At 47.9% G+C, this 19,314-nt stretch overlaps 1 protein-coding gene across 1 annotated transcript in view; it reads left to right on the top strand.

Annotated features, from left to right (window-relative positions):
- Nucleotides 1–19,314, top strand: part of LOC139757885 (uncharacterized) — a 686,077-nt gene that overhangs the window by 172,112 nt on the left and 494,651 nt on the right. The window contains 6 exon segments of the mRNA XM_071678807.1: nucleotides 1,961–2,208; nucleotides 2,801–3,010; nucleotides 6,031–6,190; nucleotides 8,951–9,105; nucleotides 11,888–12,126; nucleotides 12,355–12,467. Coding sequence (XP_071534908.1) covers nucleotides 1,961–2,208; nucleotides 2,801–3,010; nucleotides 6,031–6,190; nucleotides 8,951–9,105; nucleotides 11,888–12,126; nucleotides 12,355–12,467 — 1,125 coding nt within the window.

The following is a 19,314-nucleotide window of genomic DNA, read 5'->3' as shown; positions in this document are numbered from 1 at the left end:
GGTGAAGGCATGTACAGAGCATCAGATTGGGGAAGAGCAGTGTGGTTTCAGAAGTGGTAGAGGATGTGTGGATCAGGTGTTTGCTTTGAAGAATGTATGTGAGAAATACTTAGAAAAGCAAATGGATTTGTATGTAGCATTTATGGATCTGGAGAAGGCATATGATAGAGTTGATAGAGATGCTCTGTGGAAGGTATTAAGAATATATGGTGTGGGAGGAAAGTTGTTAGAAGCAGTGAAAAGTTTTTATCGAGGATGTAAGGCATGTGTACGTGTAGGAAGAGAGGAAAGTGATTGGTTCTCAGTGAATGTAGGTTTGCGGCAGGGGTGTGTGATGTCTCCATGGTTGTTTAATTTGTTTATGGATGGGGTTGTTAGGGAGGTAAATGCAAGAGTTTTGGAAAGAGGGGCAAGTATGAAGTCTGTTGGGGATGAGAGAGCTTGGGAAGTGAGTCAGTTGTTGTTCACTGATGATACAGCGCTGGTGGCTGATTCATGTGAGAAACTGCAGAAGCTGGTGACTGAGTTTGGTAAAGTGTGTGGAAGAAGAAAGTTAAGAGTAAATGTGAATAAGAGCAAGGTTATTAGGTACAGTAGGGTTGAGGGTCAAGTCAATTGGGAGGTGAGTTTGAATGGAGAAAAACTGGAGGAAGTGAAGTGTTTTAGATATCTGGGAGTGGATCTGTCAGCGGATGGAACCATGGAAGCGGAAGTGGATCATAGGGTGGGGGAGGGGGCGAAAATTCTGGGGGCCTTGAAGAATGTGTGGAAGTCGAGAACATTATCTCGGAAAGCAAAAATGGGTATGTTTGAAGGAATAGTGGTTCCAACAATGTTGTATGGTTGCGAGGCGTGGGCTATGTATAGAGTTGTGCGCAGGAGGATGGATGTGCTGGAAATGAGATGTTTGAGGACAATGTGTGGTGTGAGGTGGTTTGATCGAGTGAGTAACGTAAGGGTAAGAGAGATGTATGGAAATAAAAAGAGCGTGGTTGAGAGAGCAGAAGAGGGTGTTTTGAAGTGGTTTGGGCACATGGAGAGGATGAATGAGGAAAGATTGACCAAGAGGATATATGTGTCGGAGGTGGAGGGAACAAGGAGAAGAGGGAGACCAAATTGGAGGTGGAAAGATGGAGTGAAAAAGATTTTGTGTGATCGGGGCCTGAACATGCAGGAGGGTGAAAGGAGGGCAACGAATAGAGTGAATTGGAGCGATGTGGTATACCGGGGTTGACGTGCTGTCAGTGGATTGAATCAAGGCATGTGAAGCGTCTGGGGTAAACCATGGAAAGCTGTGTAGGTATGTATATTTGCGTGTGTGGACGTATGTATATACATGTGTATGGGGGGGGGGGGGGGGTTGGGCCATTTCTTTCGTCTGTTTCCTTGCGTTACCTCGCAAACGCGGGAGACAGCGACAAAGTATAAAAAAAAAAAAAAAAAAAACATGACGGCCTCACCTTCCTTCATTCACATGGCCACACCTTCTTTCATCACACGGCCACACCTTTCATTCATACGGCCACACCTTCCTTCATTCACACGGCCACACTTTCCTTCATTCACACGGCCGCACCTTCCTTCTGGGCATCACTGGTTTCTAGCGTGGTCCCCCACAGCTGTAGACCACCGCAAAACCATCCACGATGCAGCCTTGGCTAGCTGGTGGGTAGACATTGGCTGGGAAGGTACAAGATGGCTGTTTCATCCACAGGTATATTGTAAAAGGTATTCTAAGTCATTTCATTCTGATATTCACCAGGTGTGGAGTGCAGATCCCACGTTGCCTAGTATTGTAAGGTGGGTACAGATGGGTGGAGGAACCCCACATTGTCTGGTATTGTAAGGTGGGGACAGATGGGTGGAGGAACCCTACGGTGTCTGATATTCCAAGGTGGGAACAGGTGGGTGGAGGGAGCGGCTAACCTGTGGTAGTGACGTGTGATGTGTTGTGTTACAGAGTAGCGGCAGCAGCGAGTACTGGACTTGCTCTGAGTGCACGTGCGGCACCTCGGCCACCTACTACACCTGCCCGGAGTGTCAGGAACTCCAGGACCTCTTCACTCCCGACGATACTCGCCCTCCCTCCGAGGCCGACCTCCCCCTCGATGAGATTCTCAAGAAAAGATCCAGGTCGAGGACCAAGTCTGGCTCGACGGGCAAGGATGATCATGCCAAGGCGGAGGTCCAGCGTCGCGCCCGTTCCAGGTAAAATGTCACACCCTTTCCAGGTCCACGTCGCACCTGCTCCAGGTAAAGCGTAGCGCCCGTTTCAGTTCCAGTGTCACCCGTTTCATGTAAACCGTTTCACTCGTTCCAGGTACTTCCCCCACATCTGTCAACAAGAAGGGCAACAGATGCCACTATCTCACGAACACCTCGTGTGAAAATGTTCAAATGGATCTTAGAATTTATATTGATCTTCCCTTTATCTTTGGCTAGTTTGAGATGAGATCGAATTTAGAGAGAAATAGCTACCTCAACACTGTATTGATGATGTACATTAGATTAAGAGGGAAATAGATATCTTTATACTGTTTTACATCTCTTGCACGCCAGTTTCACAAGATGATATTTCAACATGTGAGTAACCTCGTCCATATGAGAACAGAGGTCATCTTTACATGAATTGTTCTATGGTTCTGTTAACTAGTGGTTAATATGAACAAGAACCATCTATAACACTTCGTCCTGCCCACCAGAGCTTCCCCAGCCTCGCCTGAGCCGCAACCATTACTGGATATGTACATTGTGCACGTCATGATGATGTGGGGTCCCTCTTGAAGAATGTTATTTACAGGTCAAGAAGCCGCTCTGCCCCACGCGTCGTGGACGACGACGACGACCAGAGGACGACTGCCACGACGAAGGTGAAGAAGGAGGCACCCCAGGACCACCCGGATGCCATCGAGAGGGCCAGCAGGTCTAGGACACGGTCCAGGTCCAAGTCCCTCACGCGGGAGATCGTCGCCTCCTTCAAGGAGTTCAGGGACAAGGTCACCCGAGGCAGGTGAGACCAAAGGCTTAGGTCAGTACCCGGGGCAGGTGAAACCCAGGGCTTAGGTCAGTACTCCGGGCAGGTGAAACCCAGGGCTTAGGTCAGTACCCGGGGCAGGTGAGACCCAGAGCTTAGGTCAGTACTCCGGGCAGGTGAAACCCAGGGCTGAGGTCAGTACCCGGGGCAGGTGAGACCCAGAGCTTATGTCGGTACTCCGGGCAGGTGAAACCCAGGGCTGAGGTCAGTACCCGAGGCAGGTGAAACCCAGGGCTTAGGTCAGTACCCGGAGCAGGTGAAACCCAGGGCTTAGGTCAGTACTCCGGGCAGGTGAGACCCAGGGCTTAGGTCAGTACTCGGGGCAGGTGAAACCCAGGGCTTAGGTCAGTACCCGGAGCAGGTGAAACCCAGGGCTTAGGTCAGTACTCCGGGCAGGTGAAATCCAGGGCTGAGGTCAGTACCCGGGGCAGGTGAAACCCAGGGCTTAGGTCAGTGCCCGGGGCAGGTGAAACCCAGGGCTTAGGTCAGTACTCCGGGCAGGTGAAACCCAGGGCTGAGGTCAGTACCCGAGGTAGGTGAAACCCAGGGCTTAGGTCAGTACCCGGGGCAGGTGAGACCCAGGGCTTAGGTCAGTACCCGGAGCAGGTGAAACCCAGGGCTTAGGTCAGTACTTCGGGCAGGTGAAACCCAGGGCTGAGGTCAGTACCCGAGGTAGGTCAAACCCAGGGCTTAGGTCAGTACCCGGAGCAGGTGAAACCCAGGGCTTAGGTCAGTAATCCGGGCAGGTGAAACCCAGGGCTTAGGTCAGTACCCGGAGCAGGTGAAACCCAGGGCTTAGGTCAGTACTCCGGGCAGGTGAAACTCAGGGCTTGGGTCAGTACCCGGAGCAGGTGAAACCCAGGGCTTAGGTCAGTACTCCGGGCAGGTGAAACTCAGGGCTTAGGTCAGTACCCGGGGCAGGTGAAACCCAGGGCTTAGGTCAGTACCCGGGACAGGTGAGACGCAGGAGTCAGGTCAGCACCCAGACTGCACAAGATGAGGTACATGACACGTGCAGGAATTCATGTTTGCAGACTGGAAGGAGTCATGTGCATGACAGGGTTGTGAGAGATAGAAAATAATTATCATGAGTCGTCCGTCATTGTTGTAGCGGGTGTTGTGAAGGGTGTGTTAGAGATCACAGTGGCGGATGCTCTGTTGATGTCTCTTGCCACTGGTACTGTGCGGGAAGGGGTCCGGTGTGGTTGGTTGAAGGTGGATGTCGAAGGATTCATGGCAGGATGTGCTTGTGTGGACCGTGTTTTTAGCCGAAATGACTGAGAAGTGTTGATTATAACGTGTCTGCCAAAACTTTCGAATGACGACAACGCTGGCAAAGTTTTTTTTTTATATACTATATGAGTAGCACTTTTTTTTTCCTACCATGATTGCGAAGCTCACGAGCCTTATGTTTTATAAAGGCAGATCTGGGGGTCTGAGTAAGACCCTTTGTGACCCCTGCAATCCTTTTGCGCTACCGCTCACAGGATGAGCATGGGGTGCACAGTAAATATGCCGGGGACACCGGCACAAATCAATCAATCAATCAATCAGTCAGTCAATCAGTCAGTCATGTAAAACGAATAGGAAGTTTTCTGGGAAGTTTCAACTCCATGCGGCGTGATCATAACACTACTGAATGCTTTTAAGAACTTGTGTAAAGGAGTGCGTGCGTGACAGTGGTTTGAGTGGGTAAGTGTGAAGTAAATGTGGGAATGCGTCAAGGTTGAGCGATGTCATCATGGTTATTTAGCACTTTTCTTATGAGTAGGACATTACGTGTGTGATGAGGGCGAGGTCGGGAGAAGGGCTTTGTTATCTGTTGACTTATTCTGAGTTGTGGCTGGAAGAAGACAGTAACAAAAGCACCGCTCTGCTCGTCTCTCCCTCTGGCTTGACTGTTACATGGATTTCTTCTGAAACATGTTGATACCAGTGTAGCAGCTTGTTGTGTATACAAAGATGCAAGTAGGGAGTGAAATAGAGTTAGATGAGTTACCTGGACTACGTCTGCACAGTGTGAAGCAGCAGGAATGACTACTGTTGTGAATTACCTGTTGGGATGAAGGTATGGAACGATCTTCCATGGTTCAGAAAATTTGTCTGACGAAGATTCTGTAGTGAGAGACTTGCTCAGTCTGGGTTACTGAGATGGGAAAATGAAATACACGTAGACTTCACTATGAAGTCTCTTTGGGTCCCTTTACGTGTAGGGGTTATGCTGGCGTGACCTGGGTGAGTTTGCCGAAAAACAGAAAAGGGACCTGATGTCCAGGCCAACTGGGGATTGACCCTCTCAGTTCATAGGACCTGTTCAAGGCCCCATCGATGACTTGAGGGACATTATAAGATGTGCAGGAGGGTCAGATTCATCAATGATTTCTGTTAAACATAATTAGATGTTTAGAGTCGATACTGTACAGCCATGAATGGAGATTTTGTAACCAGAATAAAGCTCTGAAATGTGGTCGCTGCCAGGACGAGGCGAGACAGGCACACATACGTCTGGCAAGCAGTAGAAACTAATGATGTTGATCTCACGTCATGTGATGTGCAAACTCTGTACTTTGGATGATGAAATTGTTAAGGTTGTACGACCACAGTGTATGAATTATGGTGAACATGAATTGTCTTTGCTCTTGGCGTTCTTTAAGATATACATGTGATCAGTGCTCTGTTTGCAGACCCTTACAGTAGAGTTGATGTAGGCTTGTAGATAAAAGTTCACCAGATTGGTTAATGTAACAGGTCAGAATGTGAGTAATCAATATAAGAAGGAGAGAAGAGCTCTGAGGGTGAACCCGAAGACAGGATTGAGGGAGTATATAGGAGAGAGGGTCGTTATCATGTAGCAATGTTTGCATTCATCTAATGACGTCTGTGAGGGACGTTCTCCGTGGAGTTGTTTCATGAGTGTGTGGCGTGGAGACCCATCCACGAAGTATAGTGATGATGACTTATTTTGTCGGTAAAGCTCACATGGCGCCTCTCCTCAGGTCACGATCCAAGTCTGGGGAACGCAAGAGACCAGAGAAGGATGCAGCACGCCTGGAGGCGGACAGGCCCCAGGGCCTGGCCAACGGCGACGTGCACATCCCTGTGCAGGTGCAGACGGAGGCACAAGACACCAGCCAGACACCTGTGACGCCGGGGAAGGTATGACCCACTCACTTGTCTTGTGTAGGAGGAGCTAATGCCATCAGATCACACCACTCTCCCTCCCTCCCTCCCTCCCTCCCCACGTTGTGAACTTCATGTCTGTCGCTCCAGAGTCAGAGAGTTCTAATGATGTGCAGAGTGTTTCTCTCTCTCATGAAAACCTTTCTATCCCTTGTAACGTCAAACAACTGCTAACTGGAGTATGGATGTAACATCTTGCCCTCCATAGAGAGGATTCGAACCTCTGCCTATCTGTGTGTGGCAGTCGGAGTGCTGACCACTCGGCCATCGGTGCTCGTGATAGGAAACCGGCTATTGGCTGTTTTGATTACAAGCAATCCGTCTTAAGACTACACTCCCCAGACAAACACGAATCGCACTTCCCCGTCTGTGGTCTGGTCATCGTCCATCTCCACAATACTACGAGCACCGACTCCACAAGTCCCACAGCCCATCATGCCCACGATGCAACACCCATGATGACGACACTTGAGTCTCAGTTGTCCTCTTTCCTCACACAGACACACAAACATCACAAAACTCTGACCTATGGTCACACGCGGTGGACGTGGTGGGCCTCCTGAGCTCTGAAGGAGTGTCATGAGGATAGAAGGGACTCTTAGCTCTTTGCATATCCTATACATTCCTTCTCACATGTTGTTGTCTCATCATTCAGCAAGTCCATCACTCCAGTGACAAATTCTGTTCATTACCACTACACCAGCACCACTTACCTCATATCTCGTTTTCTGTCACAATCAGACTCCTGGAACTGCCTCCTGCACTATAACATGACACTCGTGCAACTATTTCAGTCATTTTAAACTTGCCACATTTGACTTTCGTACCTTAAAATCCCAGTGTTTACGTATCGACAATAAAACGTCTTTTCAGGCCACTCATCAGAATTCCCACACCTTCCTCAACCTCACCATTTCTAGCATCTAACACGACTGGTGTCACTCCTCACTCCAGTCCTTTCCACGTCGCTGTGTCTCACTTAACATATCTAAATCACCTTTACTGAAAGTATCTGTATATCTCTCCTCTTCCTTTCCATCCAACCACAGGAATCGTCATTTCTTGTCTTGGCTACCAGCAGGGAGAGGTTTTCCCGCCCAAAGCGACATTCACCTTTTTAGCAGAAACCTGTGTGCAGGGAGGTCCACATAGTCCCGTCCTTGTACACTAGCTAAAGGAAAGGGACGCCTCTTACCCTGAGACAGACGTCTCCCTATTCATCTGATGTGGATCACAAAGCAATACACGTCATAAACAAACACACAGATGTCTCGTTTTTTTTTTTTTTGTATCTGTCCCAAGTAATAATCTATTGTCATGCTAGAGTAAATGTGCCATTACAGATGTCGACCCACGGCTCACAACGTATACTGTTTGTGAGTCATGGGTTACACCGCTGGCTGTGAAAATTAATGAATTGTTGCGTCTTTAATGTTAACCATCCGCAGCCAGATCGTACACGACAGGAGCCAGAAAATTCTTTCTAATCTCGTCATTGTTTTACGACTTTTATTGGTAAAGAGCAGCGAGAGAAATACGTTTGAGACTACAGCTTTTTAGGGTTATACAATTACGTTAACTCTGTAATCAGTCCAAAGGTCAAGCATCACCTTATCATTTGAAAATTTGCTCAGAGATCGTGACATGAATGACCCTGGACAGTGGTGGCTGCAATACAGTCAGTTTATCCTTGTATTGCCACACAGGAGGAAGGGATGCAACGTATTCAGAGTTTAGTGTGAAAGTTGACCGGTAGCTCGCCTTCTCATCTCACTGCTCGTCCAGACTGGGTTTGGTAGATGGTATAATATATATATATATATATATATATATATATATATATATATATATATATATATATATATATAGGGTTTCCCCTACCACTTTCAGAGGTAAAGTGTCCCCCTGTACGGACTCCAGTACGCGCCTGAGTTTGTTCGCATGATTGGCGCTGCTTTCCATGTGGATAACGACCCCCTGTTCGTTCACTCGGGAATCACAGTGTTTGTCTTTATCTGCTAATCATTGACGTTATTTAAGGATAAGTAAGATTAGGTTAGGATCGGATTAGGGTGGATCAGGTCTGGTAATTGAGATTTGCTCTGGCAAAACCACAGTATACATTTTGTCTCGTAAATGATTGGGGACCCAAAACTTTGCAGTTGATAATTGTAGAAATTGATAAATGAATTGTTAATATGTTTATTATTATTCGTATGTCAGTAAAGTTGATAGATATTAACATGTAAAGTTTAAAGATAATGGTTGAAATGATAAGAGGGGAATATATGTTGTCACATGTTTCCAGGAGTTGGCCCTCGAGTCTTTGGAAGCAATGTTATCCCAGGCCATGACTTGATATTCATAGTTTATGGAACACGTAGATGGTCAGTCAGGAGACGACCTGAACTGGGCCGGCTGGGGAAGCTGTTTCTTGGAGGGTTGTAGATCACACATACTCGTCAACGTTGGCTGTCGAAGCCTTTTGATGTTCACTAATGTTCTCGTTTCTCTGTATCCTGACGGTGGATAGTTAATACTTCTAAACTAATCACATGTTGTTTTCTATTGTTCTTTGTACACTTGCTTCACGAGGCTTCTTATTCTTCCCTCAAAAGAATATCTTATCAAAGTGTTTGCACATAACTGTTGCTCCCAGTCATGTCTTATTGTAATAGGTGTTCGTCTCTGGTGAAATAGGTTTCTCATTTTCTGTACTGTCTGTTGCGGGTGCAGGCGTGGAAGGAGGTGTCCTCAGAGAAGGTGACGACGCGGGTGGTGCTGCACGGAGGGGACACCCACGGGGACAGGACCCTCATGCTGGAGAAGACCACCTCCCTCAGGAGACCGGATTCCTCCAGGGACTCCCACACCGCCAGGGATGCCTTCAGGTTTGAACACATGTGCTCAGCTCCACATTGCACTACTTGATGCTCAGTCACATATTGACGCACACATGTAGTCCAATATTTTGATCGTAGAGCCGTGTATAAAGGCCTTATTTTTCATATTGTAGTTTGGTATTCCTTTAATTTTAAAGCATTAACTACTTTTTGGAAGTGCTTGTGCAGTGGGAAGATACACCTGCTTTGGTGTACGTTTTGTTGCTAACTGCTGCATCGTAACATCCCCGTGTTATCACTTGACTTACCTCTCCCTTGCATCACTCTGGCCCCGTCTTGGTCGTGCGCTCCCCATACCGTCGCTACACACGCTCAGTTGTTCACTCTGTTATGACCATGCAGGCCGGAACTGCACAGTTACACCTGATGGTGTGGCTGGAAAATTTACTACTGAGTCGTAACTTTAGGAGGAGTCAGTAGGAAGGTTGGGTAAGAGCCGCTGAAGACCACTGCACTAGAGTGGGCCTCTGCCAGTGGCCGGTAAGGGTGAGGCATTTCTAAAAGTGGTCCTGGAGTTTACCAGTTCTGAGGACTCTTTTGCTCTGGCCACCCACTAGAGGGGGTTCCCAAAGGGGATGGGCCTCAGGGATATAGACAGATAGATAGATAGATAGACAGTCCTAAATATTGGCCTGTTTAGTTAGGACTGAGTGAAGAACTGAGCATGTATAGCAGCCCATAATACACCCAGGCATGGATATGTCTATGACCGCATTGATCCATTTGCCCGCTGTGAACCACCACTTTGCTTTCTCCACCCAGTAACCAGAGAGCCTAACCATAACATCTTGGACTTGAAGCTAATATGCTCACAGCTCTGGTCTTTGCTTAGGTGCGATGGAGAACACAGCCAGCCCAGACACCTAACTTAACTAACTTAAGCTTTGACCCGTCGGATGCGTCTGTAATTGAGTGTTGGAAACTGGTGTTTGCTCCAGTCACCGAGCACCCGATGAAGGGAAAGTAATTGTCTCTTAAGAAAGTGTTTCCGTATGAAATCGCTGTTTGCACTAAGGAAAATATGCTAAAAAAAATAAAAGAATTGACCATCCGAAGCGTTTAATGAGATTCAGTGAAAAGATTCGGTTTTATGCCATATATATATTAATGTCGCTGCTTTTAAGACTTTTGGTCAGTTAGAGGATTTCGCGAGTGAGCGCCAGATTGAGAGTTGGCTTTCGTTACTGACAGTTACCCAGGAGTCTGACGGGATCAGTCTCATACGTTAGTCCTCAGTGTAAGCACAGGAACGATGCTCAACTGTTTTCCGTCAAGTAAAAGTTAGACAAGCTCGGCTGTTTGAAGGTTTGCAGTGTTGGGAAGCCTTCATCTTTAGTCTCACGGATGTTAAGGAAGGTGTCGGATTAATGCTTGAAGACTCAGTCTTCCTCTACATACCTATGTAACAGAGTCATTACTGTATTAACTTCATTATACTTTGGGTGTTGGTCTAGACTTCCTAATATCTGACATGCTGTAACTGTAGGTTTATGTTGGGCACAGATTGTATTCTCTTACTCTTTTCTCTTCGTATTTCCAGGTGGATATCTCCACCCTCTACTCCTGCAGGTGATCCTTCTCCACAGCGATCCTCCGCTTCTGTTCCGCCACAGACTGTGGCCTCTGACACCTGTGATTCTGTTCTCACTTCACCCGAATCTTCACAACTTGCCCACACTCCAGTACTCACTCCGCCTGCCCACTGTACCGCGCCTGCCGCTGTAGACCGCGCTCCACTGCCTGTAGAAGCTTCACAACCCACGGTACAGTCTAGCATATCATCTGCAGTAGCTGCATCACTTCAGGGTGTGAATGAAGACGCTTCTGTTGCTCATATAAGTCAAGCGTCTCCTTCAGGAGTAGAGGGACATCCTGTATCTGTAGAAGGACGTCCTGTATCTGTAGAGGGACGTCCAGTATCTGGAATTGTCCTGGTACATCCTGTATCTGTAGAAGGACGTCCTGTATCTGGAACTGTAGAGGGACGCCCTGTATCTGTAGAGGAACACCCTGTATCAGGAACAGTCTGTGAGGCCGATGAAGAGTGGCCTTTGCCACCGGACCTGCCACCACCCGAGGAACCCACCCTGCTGCAGGTGAGGCCGACAGGGTCATCAGCACCTAGAAATACAGACTCAGATTATGTAACACAGACACAGTATCGTTCCCCTGCCAGTGAGGCAGAGGGACCGCCTCCCTCATGCCCCAATGTCGAAGAGGACTTGCCACCTCCACGACCCCCAACCCCAGATGTTGAAACAGGTGAGGTTCCACCCCCAAGGCCACCGGAGCCACCTCCACGACCCCCTACCCCAGCCGATGAAGCGGACGAGGTGCCACCACCTAGGCCGCCAGGACCGACCGAGGTGTACGGAAAGTTAGGGTCAACTGGTGTCACTGTTCCCCTGCATGAAACTGCACCCCCTCGCCCTCTCCCTCCTGTCATGCATGAGACTACACCCCCTCGCCCTGTCCCTCCAGCCTTGGATGGCGCCCATGTGGATGAGTCGCATGTATGCCCACCTCCAAGACCTGACCCTCCCAGTGACGACGCTGACGACGAGCGGGAAATGACACCGCCAAGACCTCAGCCTCCACTCGAGTATGACCCAAGGTTCCTAACGCGACCTCCCTTGCCGACCATACATGAGTCTTCTCCACCTCTCACTGACGGCTCCCCGGTGTTAGAAGCCACGACTCAAAGTACAAAGATATATGCCAAGCCACCAAGGCCCAAAGCGCCCATAATGACAGAATTTACCCCTCCCAGGACCACAGAGTCTGGCAAGGTGATCCAGCCGTACCCTTCGCTGCCTCCTCAGCCAGAAGTAGAAGACATCAAGCGGATGAAGAGACCCGCTGCTGCAGAGGTTAGACCCGCTCCTGTAGAAGTGACACCGGATCACTCGTCGCCGTCAGACCATCCCTACACTTCCTCATCCCCAGAGAAGTCGGGGACTTCCCCGGAGAAGGAATCTGACGGGGACACCGCTGCCGCTCCCCTGACAGGTGTTTATTATTGCTAAGTTCTTGTTTACGCGAGTCAGACGTTCTGCTTGCGCTCTACATGTTCATGTTTATCCTCTGTGTTTACATACCAAAAGCGCCAGGTACTGCTATTGAGCTTCTTTAGAAATCCTAGAAATAAAAACCAACTACCTTGGCTGACTTTTGCAAAAATAATTTCTAAATTGTTGTTACTTTTAGGCCCACATTATTCTGGAGTGTCATCAACAGGTGCGGCAGGAAGAGACGTGACGGACCTGCCCTCACCAAGACCTTTAGGTCTCCCTCCTCCCTTCCCTCACGCGAGAGGAGATGAGGACGATATGACGAAGAAGATGCGCAAGGTGAGTTGCCCCAGCGGTGGTGTTCGTTTTCCTGTGTCAGGTAGTGACATCTTGTCCTCTTGCCAGGCCATGGTGGGCCATCAGGTTCAGGTCAAGGTCTCAGGTCTCAACTGACCTCAGGCCCCGGCTCGAAAACCCAGATGACCTGTGGCTTTTGTCTGAAACTTTCCCTGATAATCTCCCAAGAAAAAGATGTAATCGCTGTCACATATTCACGTGAGATTTGGTATATATCACTTGGCTTACATCATTTGGCCCATATCTACCCACATTTACGTTACATCTAACTCCAAGAAATTTATGGGAGTCTTAATCTTCATATTTTGTATATACTTAGACAAAGAAAATGTATTGAACTAAAGAACAGTGTATTTTACTTTTTCTTGCTTGATCGATTGAGAGATTCAGTTGAGATGATGATTGTGTGACAAGATTTTCTGAGGTAAGTGCACACCTGTGTCTTCTCCAACTCTCAGAGGTGTTCATGACCAGACTGTACATTGATCTTAATGTTAGTAGCAACTCATTATGAGTATCCTCAGTAAAAGAGGCTTCAAGGGAAGTTCTGATAAGCACAAAGAGACAAGACGTTACTTCTAAGACTATTGTGCGAACAAGTTTTTTGTGTGATATGTTAGCCTGTGTTAGTGATCTTGTGTTGCACGTTATGGTAAATTGGTCTTCGGCTGTCGTGAGATGTCTGGTAGTATTTCCTGTTGAGGAAGTGTCGACTGATCTGATGGTACCTAGACATCTTCATGTGAAAGAGAGGATCTCACGACAGTCATGCAGTCATTCACTCTGTGGATGTGAATTACACTTTTTTGTTTCATTTCTAATAACCATTACGTTTAGGAAGCTGTATCGTCCTTGACTTAGTGCTTAGCTCGTGGCTCATATCTGTAGCAGCACTTACGAGGAGAATTTCGTCCTGTGTTTGAAGGTAACAGTGGAATCTGTGTATTACTTTCCATTCTTCTGCTCTGTGCAAGATCTACATTATCAGTGTTTAGTCCAAAGATTCTGATGTTCACTAGTGATGTACGTACATGTGCCAACACAATCAGATTCTGTGCATAGACCATACAACCTTAGTGTGGCTCTCCCAGTGCCTGCTTGATGCTGGTGCAGACAATCACAAGTTCCTAACTGGTCTACAACATCGTTAGAGAGGTTACTGCTTCTTCGAATGGATCTGCTGTTAGTGTTAGTTCATAGTGGTACCCCTTATGACGTGTACGCTACAGCAGTAGTGGCGCCTTTAACCTCTCATGATATGTGTTGCTTGTAATGCTTATGGTTTTCACTTTCATGGTACATGTGTAGCTTCAGGTGTGCCATGTTTGTGGAGATGGCTTTTGCATTTGTAGGGCGAGCATAAAGCTTTGAGATAGTGCTTATTGCTCCTCAGGATTTATCTGTACTAGACTGCTGTAGTTGTTTATATGTTATAGATAACAAATACTCAGTCCAGGTGTATTGGTTAGAATATTTCATGCCACTTGTCCTGTATGTTTCTGTACGAGTTCAAGATCATACGATTCAGCACAGTTCTGTTAAAACGTCTTTTGTTATTGGAGTAAACCACATCCCAGTGGTGACTTTATTGCCATATACCACTAGTGCTTCCATCGCTTCCAGTAACCTGTCTGTTATTAATAGATATTTGTCATGCAAGTCCTCTCGCACCAGCTCAGCTTGTGCACTGAACACATGTCTTGCCTAAGTGTTTATGTACTACATGTTATGTACGGGGGAAGCAGACGCCTGCATGATTTTTCAAAGACTGTCTGTAACTCTGGATGTGATAATGGTCTTTTGTTTACGTTGTATTAACGAGAGGCAAGCTTCCCAAGAGTGAGTGTGATGGGGGGTTACCTCAGCTTAGGCCTGTCACCCCGCGCCCCAGCACTGCCACCCCGTGCCCCAGCGCTGCCACCCCGCGCCCCAGCACTGCCACCCCGCGCCCCAGCACTGCCACCCCGTGCCCCAGCGCTGCCACCCCGCGCCCCAGCACTGCCGCCCCGTGCCCCAGCACTGCCACCCCGCGCCCCAGCACTGCCACCCCGCGCCCCAGCACTGTCACCTGGTGCCCCAGCACTGCCACCCTCTGCCCCAGCACTGTCACCTGGTGCCCCAGCACTGCCACCCTCTGCCCCAGCACTGCCACCCCGTGCCCCAGCGCTGCCACCCCGCGCCCCAGCACTGCCACCCCGCGCCCCAGCACTGCCACCCCGCGCCCCAGCACTGCCACCCCATGCCCCAGCACTGCCACCCTCTGCCCCAGCACTGTCACCTGGTGCCCCAGCACTGTCACCCTCTGCCTCAGCACTTCCACCCCACGCCCTAGCACTGCTACCCTGTGCCCCAGCATTGCCGCCTCGTGCCACAGCACTGCTACCCTGTGCCCCAGCACTGCCACCCCATGCCCCAGCACTGCCGCCCCCGTGCCCCAGCACTGCTACCCTGTGCCCCAGCACTGCCACCCCATGCCCCAGCATTGCCGCCTCGTGCCCCAGCACTGCTACCCTGTGCCCCAGCACTGCCACCCCATGCCCCAGCATTGCCGCCTCGTGCCCCAGCACTGCTACCCTGTGCCCCAGCACTGCCACCCCATGCCCCAGCACTGCCGCCCCCGTGCCCCAGCACTGCCGCCCCGTGCTCCAACACTGCCACCCCATGCCCCAGCACTGCCGCCCCGTGCCCCAGCACTGCCACCCTGTGCCCCAGTACTGCCGCCCCGTGCCCCAGCACTGCCGCCCCGTGCTCCAACACTGCCACCCCATGCCCCAGCACTGCCACCCTGTGCCCCAGTACTGCCGCCCCGTGCCCCAGCACTGCCGCCCCGTGCTCCAACACTGCCACCCCGTGCCCCAGCACTGCCGCCCCGTGCTCCAACACTGCCACCCCGTGCCCCAGCACTGCTGCCCCATGCCCCAGTACTGCCACCCCGTTCTCCAGCACGCGCCTGACGCCTCCCTCCTGCAAACACACAATCACGACTCTCGCACTTCGTCCACAGTCCCGGTCTCGTGACCCTCGACCTTGCACAGCTATTTCTGTCCGATTTTTAATGAGGGTAACGGCGATCATGCACACACACACACACACACACACACACACACACACACACACACACACACACATATATATATATATATATATATAGATATATATATATATATATATATATATATATATATATATATATATATATATATATATATATATAGATATACATATATATAGCATTCTCTACACATTTGGACCCCAACGAAAATTGCACCGTGTTGTTTGAAGTCTTATATATAACCAGCTGCTGGTTGCTTAGGCATCATATAACAAACTGACTTGTGTCTACAGCAATACTGTTGCGTCTCAGATTTTCCACTGTCTCTGGTCTATGAAGGATAGAAATATTCATCAACTATGTACAAGCTCGTGTCTCGTGTATTTGACGTAGGGCGAGGGCTGTCGTCCAGTGGCCATCGGCCACTGATAGCCATTAAAACCAACAACGTAAATGCATTTATTAAGAAATCATTACAAAGGTCACAGATCATGCCTCGAAGTGTGAAGACTAAATTGTTCACATTGTCGTCCGTGTGACGTAAAAGCTGTTTCTGTACTGGGGAATACGGCATATTGTAGGACCGGATGATTGGAATACTGGACCTTACTGGTTCCTCATCCTGTTCACAAACAAACTCTCGCACTTTTTCCCGCAGAATATTTAAAACGCTTGCCTCAAAGACGTCATTGACCGTTCATTCAGCGTTCGAACAAAGGTTCACGCACTCCGGGTGTGAAGCTTGGCGAGGTCTACCCACAAAAGGCTTGTTGACGGCCCATCACCTGCGTGGTGGAGCATGAAGAGCCGAGCGGCTTCGTCGGTTGTTATCCCATGTTTGTAAAATGTTTATGGCGTGGTGGAAGTGGCGACAGGTAATAGTGCCTCGCCTTGAAACCACGACACCTGACCTCTCCAGCTTCGAACCCCGGGTTCATGTCCTGTTCTCATGGTGTTCTTACATGGGTTACGGAATGTAAGAAACTTTCAATTCTTTATGAAATTCGCGAGACTTTGTGTCTTGCTTGTGATGGGAAAACCTGCTCAAAGCTTCAATATGTGACGGTCGAGAGTTAGTTTGATCCGAAATGTCTCTCGATCTTGGTATATTTGTTCATGATACTTTTGTAAAGAACTTCAACATTATTTCACCAGCAAGTCTGCAGGCATCAGACATGTGGATCTGTTCAGAGGGATAGGTTTTACGACTCGCACAGGCCCTCAGACACGATTAGGAAGGAGTCTGTAGTTCTAGGCTGGTTTACTGAACACTGCTTTTATCGTGGCAGACATGACACGGGCAGAACGTGGCCCAATCATGGCCATCTCGGGTGAAAGGAAGATTGGATGAGAAAAGCATGAAGAAAGTAATCAGAGATCCTTCTCATCTGTTTATGGACCTGAGCCTATAAGGGTTGGGTGGTCGTAGGAACAATGAGAGACAAGAGTAGGAGAATTCCACATCTTCGCCGCTCGAGTCAAACTGGAATTATGATAACGGTCTGTCTTTGGATGGCTGGTTTCCGCACAGAAACTATAGGAATTACCACTCAGACGCGTGGCTAGGGTTCACGTGTACCTGCGGACACCTCACGAGAGCAGCGGCTGAATTATGCCAGCAGAACAGGGAGAGAACAACAACAGACGGAGGGAATGTGTTGGGGAGAGGTGTTACCTGACGAATTAACAAGTGAGAGAAGATTTCTGATTCCACTCTGGCCAATAGACAAGTGGAGGAAGAATCCACACAAGTGGATTAACACCCCTTGATATGAAGTAACTGCTCATTAAGTAATTATGGCTCATATTAATCACCGCCAGCACTTGGGAAACATCATGTGTTCTTGGTTACGTGGTGGGGAATATGGTTATGCCTATCGTGATTCTGTTACGGCAGAGTTGAACTTGTGGTGTTATCATAATGAACAGAGGGAAACGAAGGTGGAACTCGAAATGGTCATTTCTTATTTGCTCTCTCTCTCTCTCTCTCTCTCTCTCTCTCTCTCTCTCTCTCTCTCTCTCTCTCTCTCTCTCTCTCTCTCTCCTTGTTTTTCTCTAGACCTGTTATGATCATGATTAAGACATGTATACACACACACATATATATATATATATATATATATATATATATATATATATATATATATATATATATATATATATATATATATATATATATATATATATGTAAGATACACCCACAGCTTTTAAACGCTTGAAGTGTTCACAAGTGCATGATTTTTACCATATAATCTAAAGGAGAGGAGTTGAAGGGAACATGCCTCCCCTTCTTCACTCCCTCAGTACATGCTAGACGTCAGAAAAAGTGCGAGGCAACAGATGTGAGTTATGCTCGAAGGTTCTCCAGAGGACGAGGCGTTGGCTTAGAGAGATGTGTCACATCTGTGGAAATATTGATGTCATGGGCACGACGAAGACACTTCACCAAGTTATAATACTCAGGCTAACTGTGACATTTTGAGTGACTGTGACGTTTTAAGTGGTTGTAACTGCTTGTATGAATGACGTAACTGTATGTAGACTGTTGGTACGAGACTGTCATGACTCCCGTAGCTGTTGTCTTGTGAGTATCTGTGTCAAGCTAAGCTACAGTGTTAGCTTATGATAACGTTTTCATTTATCTTCATTCTTTAGCTTTTATGTTGTATACGGTTGCGTCTCTGATAACGACTACTGTTTACCTTATCTGATTTTCTTTCCGCTCATTTGTCATAATATTTACTGCTCTAAAGGGAATCATATATATATATATATATATATATATATATATATATATATATATATATATATATATATATATATATATAATGTTGGTAATATTAAACCTGGTCTGTTGAAAGAATGCCATACTGGAATCAGCAATTTTTGGTCGGAATATACACACACACACACGAGTGTCAGAGTCCCTCTTCATACAGTACAAACAGGTAATTACAAAAAGAGAATTACATTTATGTTTGTACACGTGTTCGTGTGTGTATATAGAAGTCCTTACACTACCACGTTCTCCCTCTGTTGGTAAGATTTTCAACTGTGGCATGGAGTGTGCGTAGAGTGGGATGGCCGCCCAGACTGAAACGTTTGAGAGTTGATACAAAATACAGAGGAATACAAACAGCAACAGACCGGTGGGTCCCGTCGAAGGTGTTTGTGATAGTGGTAGATATCACAAACCCACAGATCAGTGTGGTAAAGGTTAGAAGGTATATAGATAATTCACAGAGAATAACCTGCAAATTGTCGTTTTGACTATAGAGGCGCAAATAATGAGTCTTGCAGCAATTGTTTATCAAGTCTGTTCTTAAACGTATTTACAATACTGCTTTCAACCATTCTGCTTGGTAAATCGTTCCATATTTTAACGATCGTGTTGAAGATCTTGTGGTGACTGGGTCCACAGCACTAACGTGCCTTACTGGAGGTCAAATGGTGTCTGACAAGATCTATTGTTAACGAGTTCATAAATGCACTTTGGTTTTGTTGTTGGTTAACTTGATCAGGATGTTGCTTTGTAAGGTTCTTACCCAAGAGAGTCAGGGGGCAATGGTGGACCTTACCCACTCACTAAGGGTGTAGTGGCAGACTTTACCCACCCACTCAGGGAGCAGTGACAGACCTTACCCACCCACTCAGGGAATAGTCGTAAACAGGAGAGAGTTGAGGCGGGTTGGACAGTGTGGGATGTGCCGACGTGCCAGCCCAGCTCCCTCCCACACACCCAGACCCACATCGTGGGGTGAGTTCATGTTCCATTCG

Source organism: Panulirus ornatus, chromosome 28, assembly GCF_036320965.1.
Source record: "Panulirus ornatus isolate Po-2019 chromosome 28, ASM3632096v1, whole genome shotgun sequence".
In the NCBI taxonomy this organism is placed as follows: domain Eukaryota; kingdom Metazoa; phylum Arthropoda; class Malacostraca; order Decapoda; family Palinuridae; genus Panulirus; species Panulirus ornatus.
Note: the sequence above shows the minus strand (reverse complement) of the source record. Positions and strands in the feature narration are given on the sequence as shown.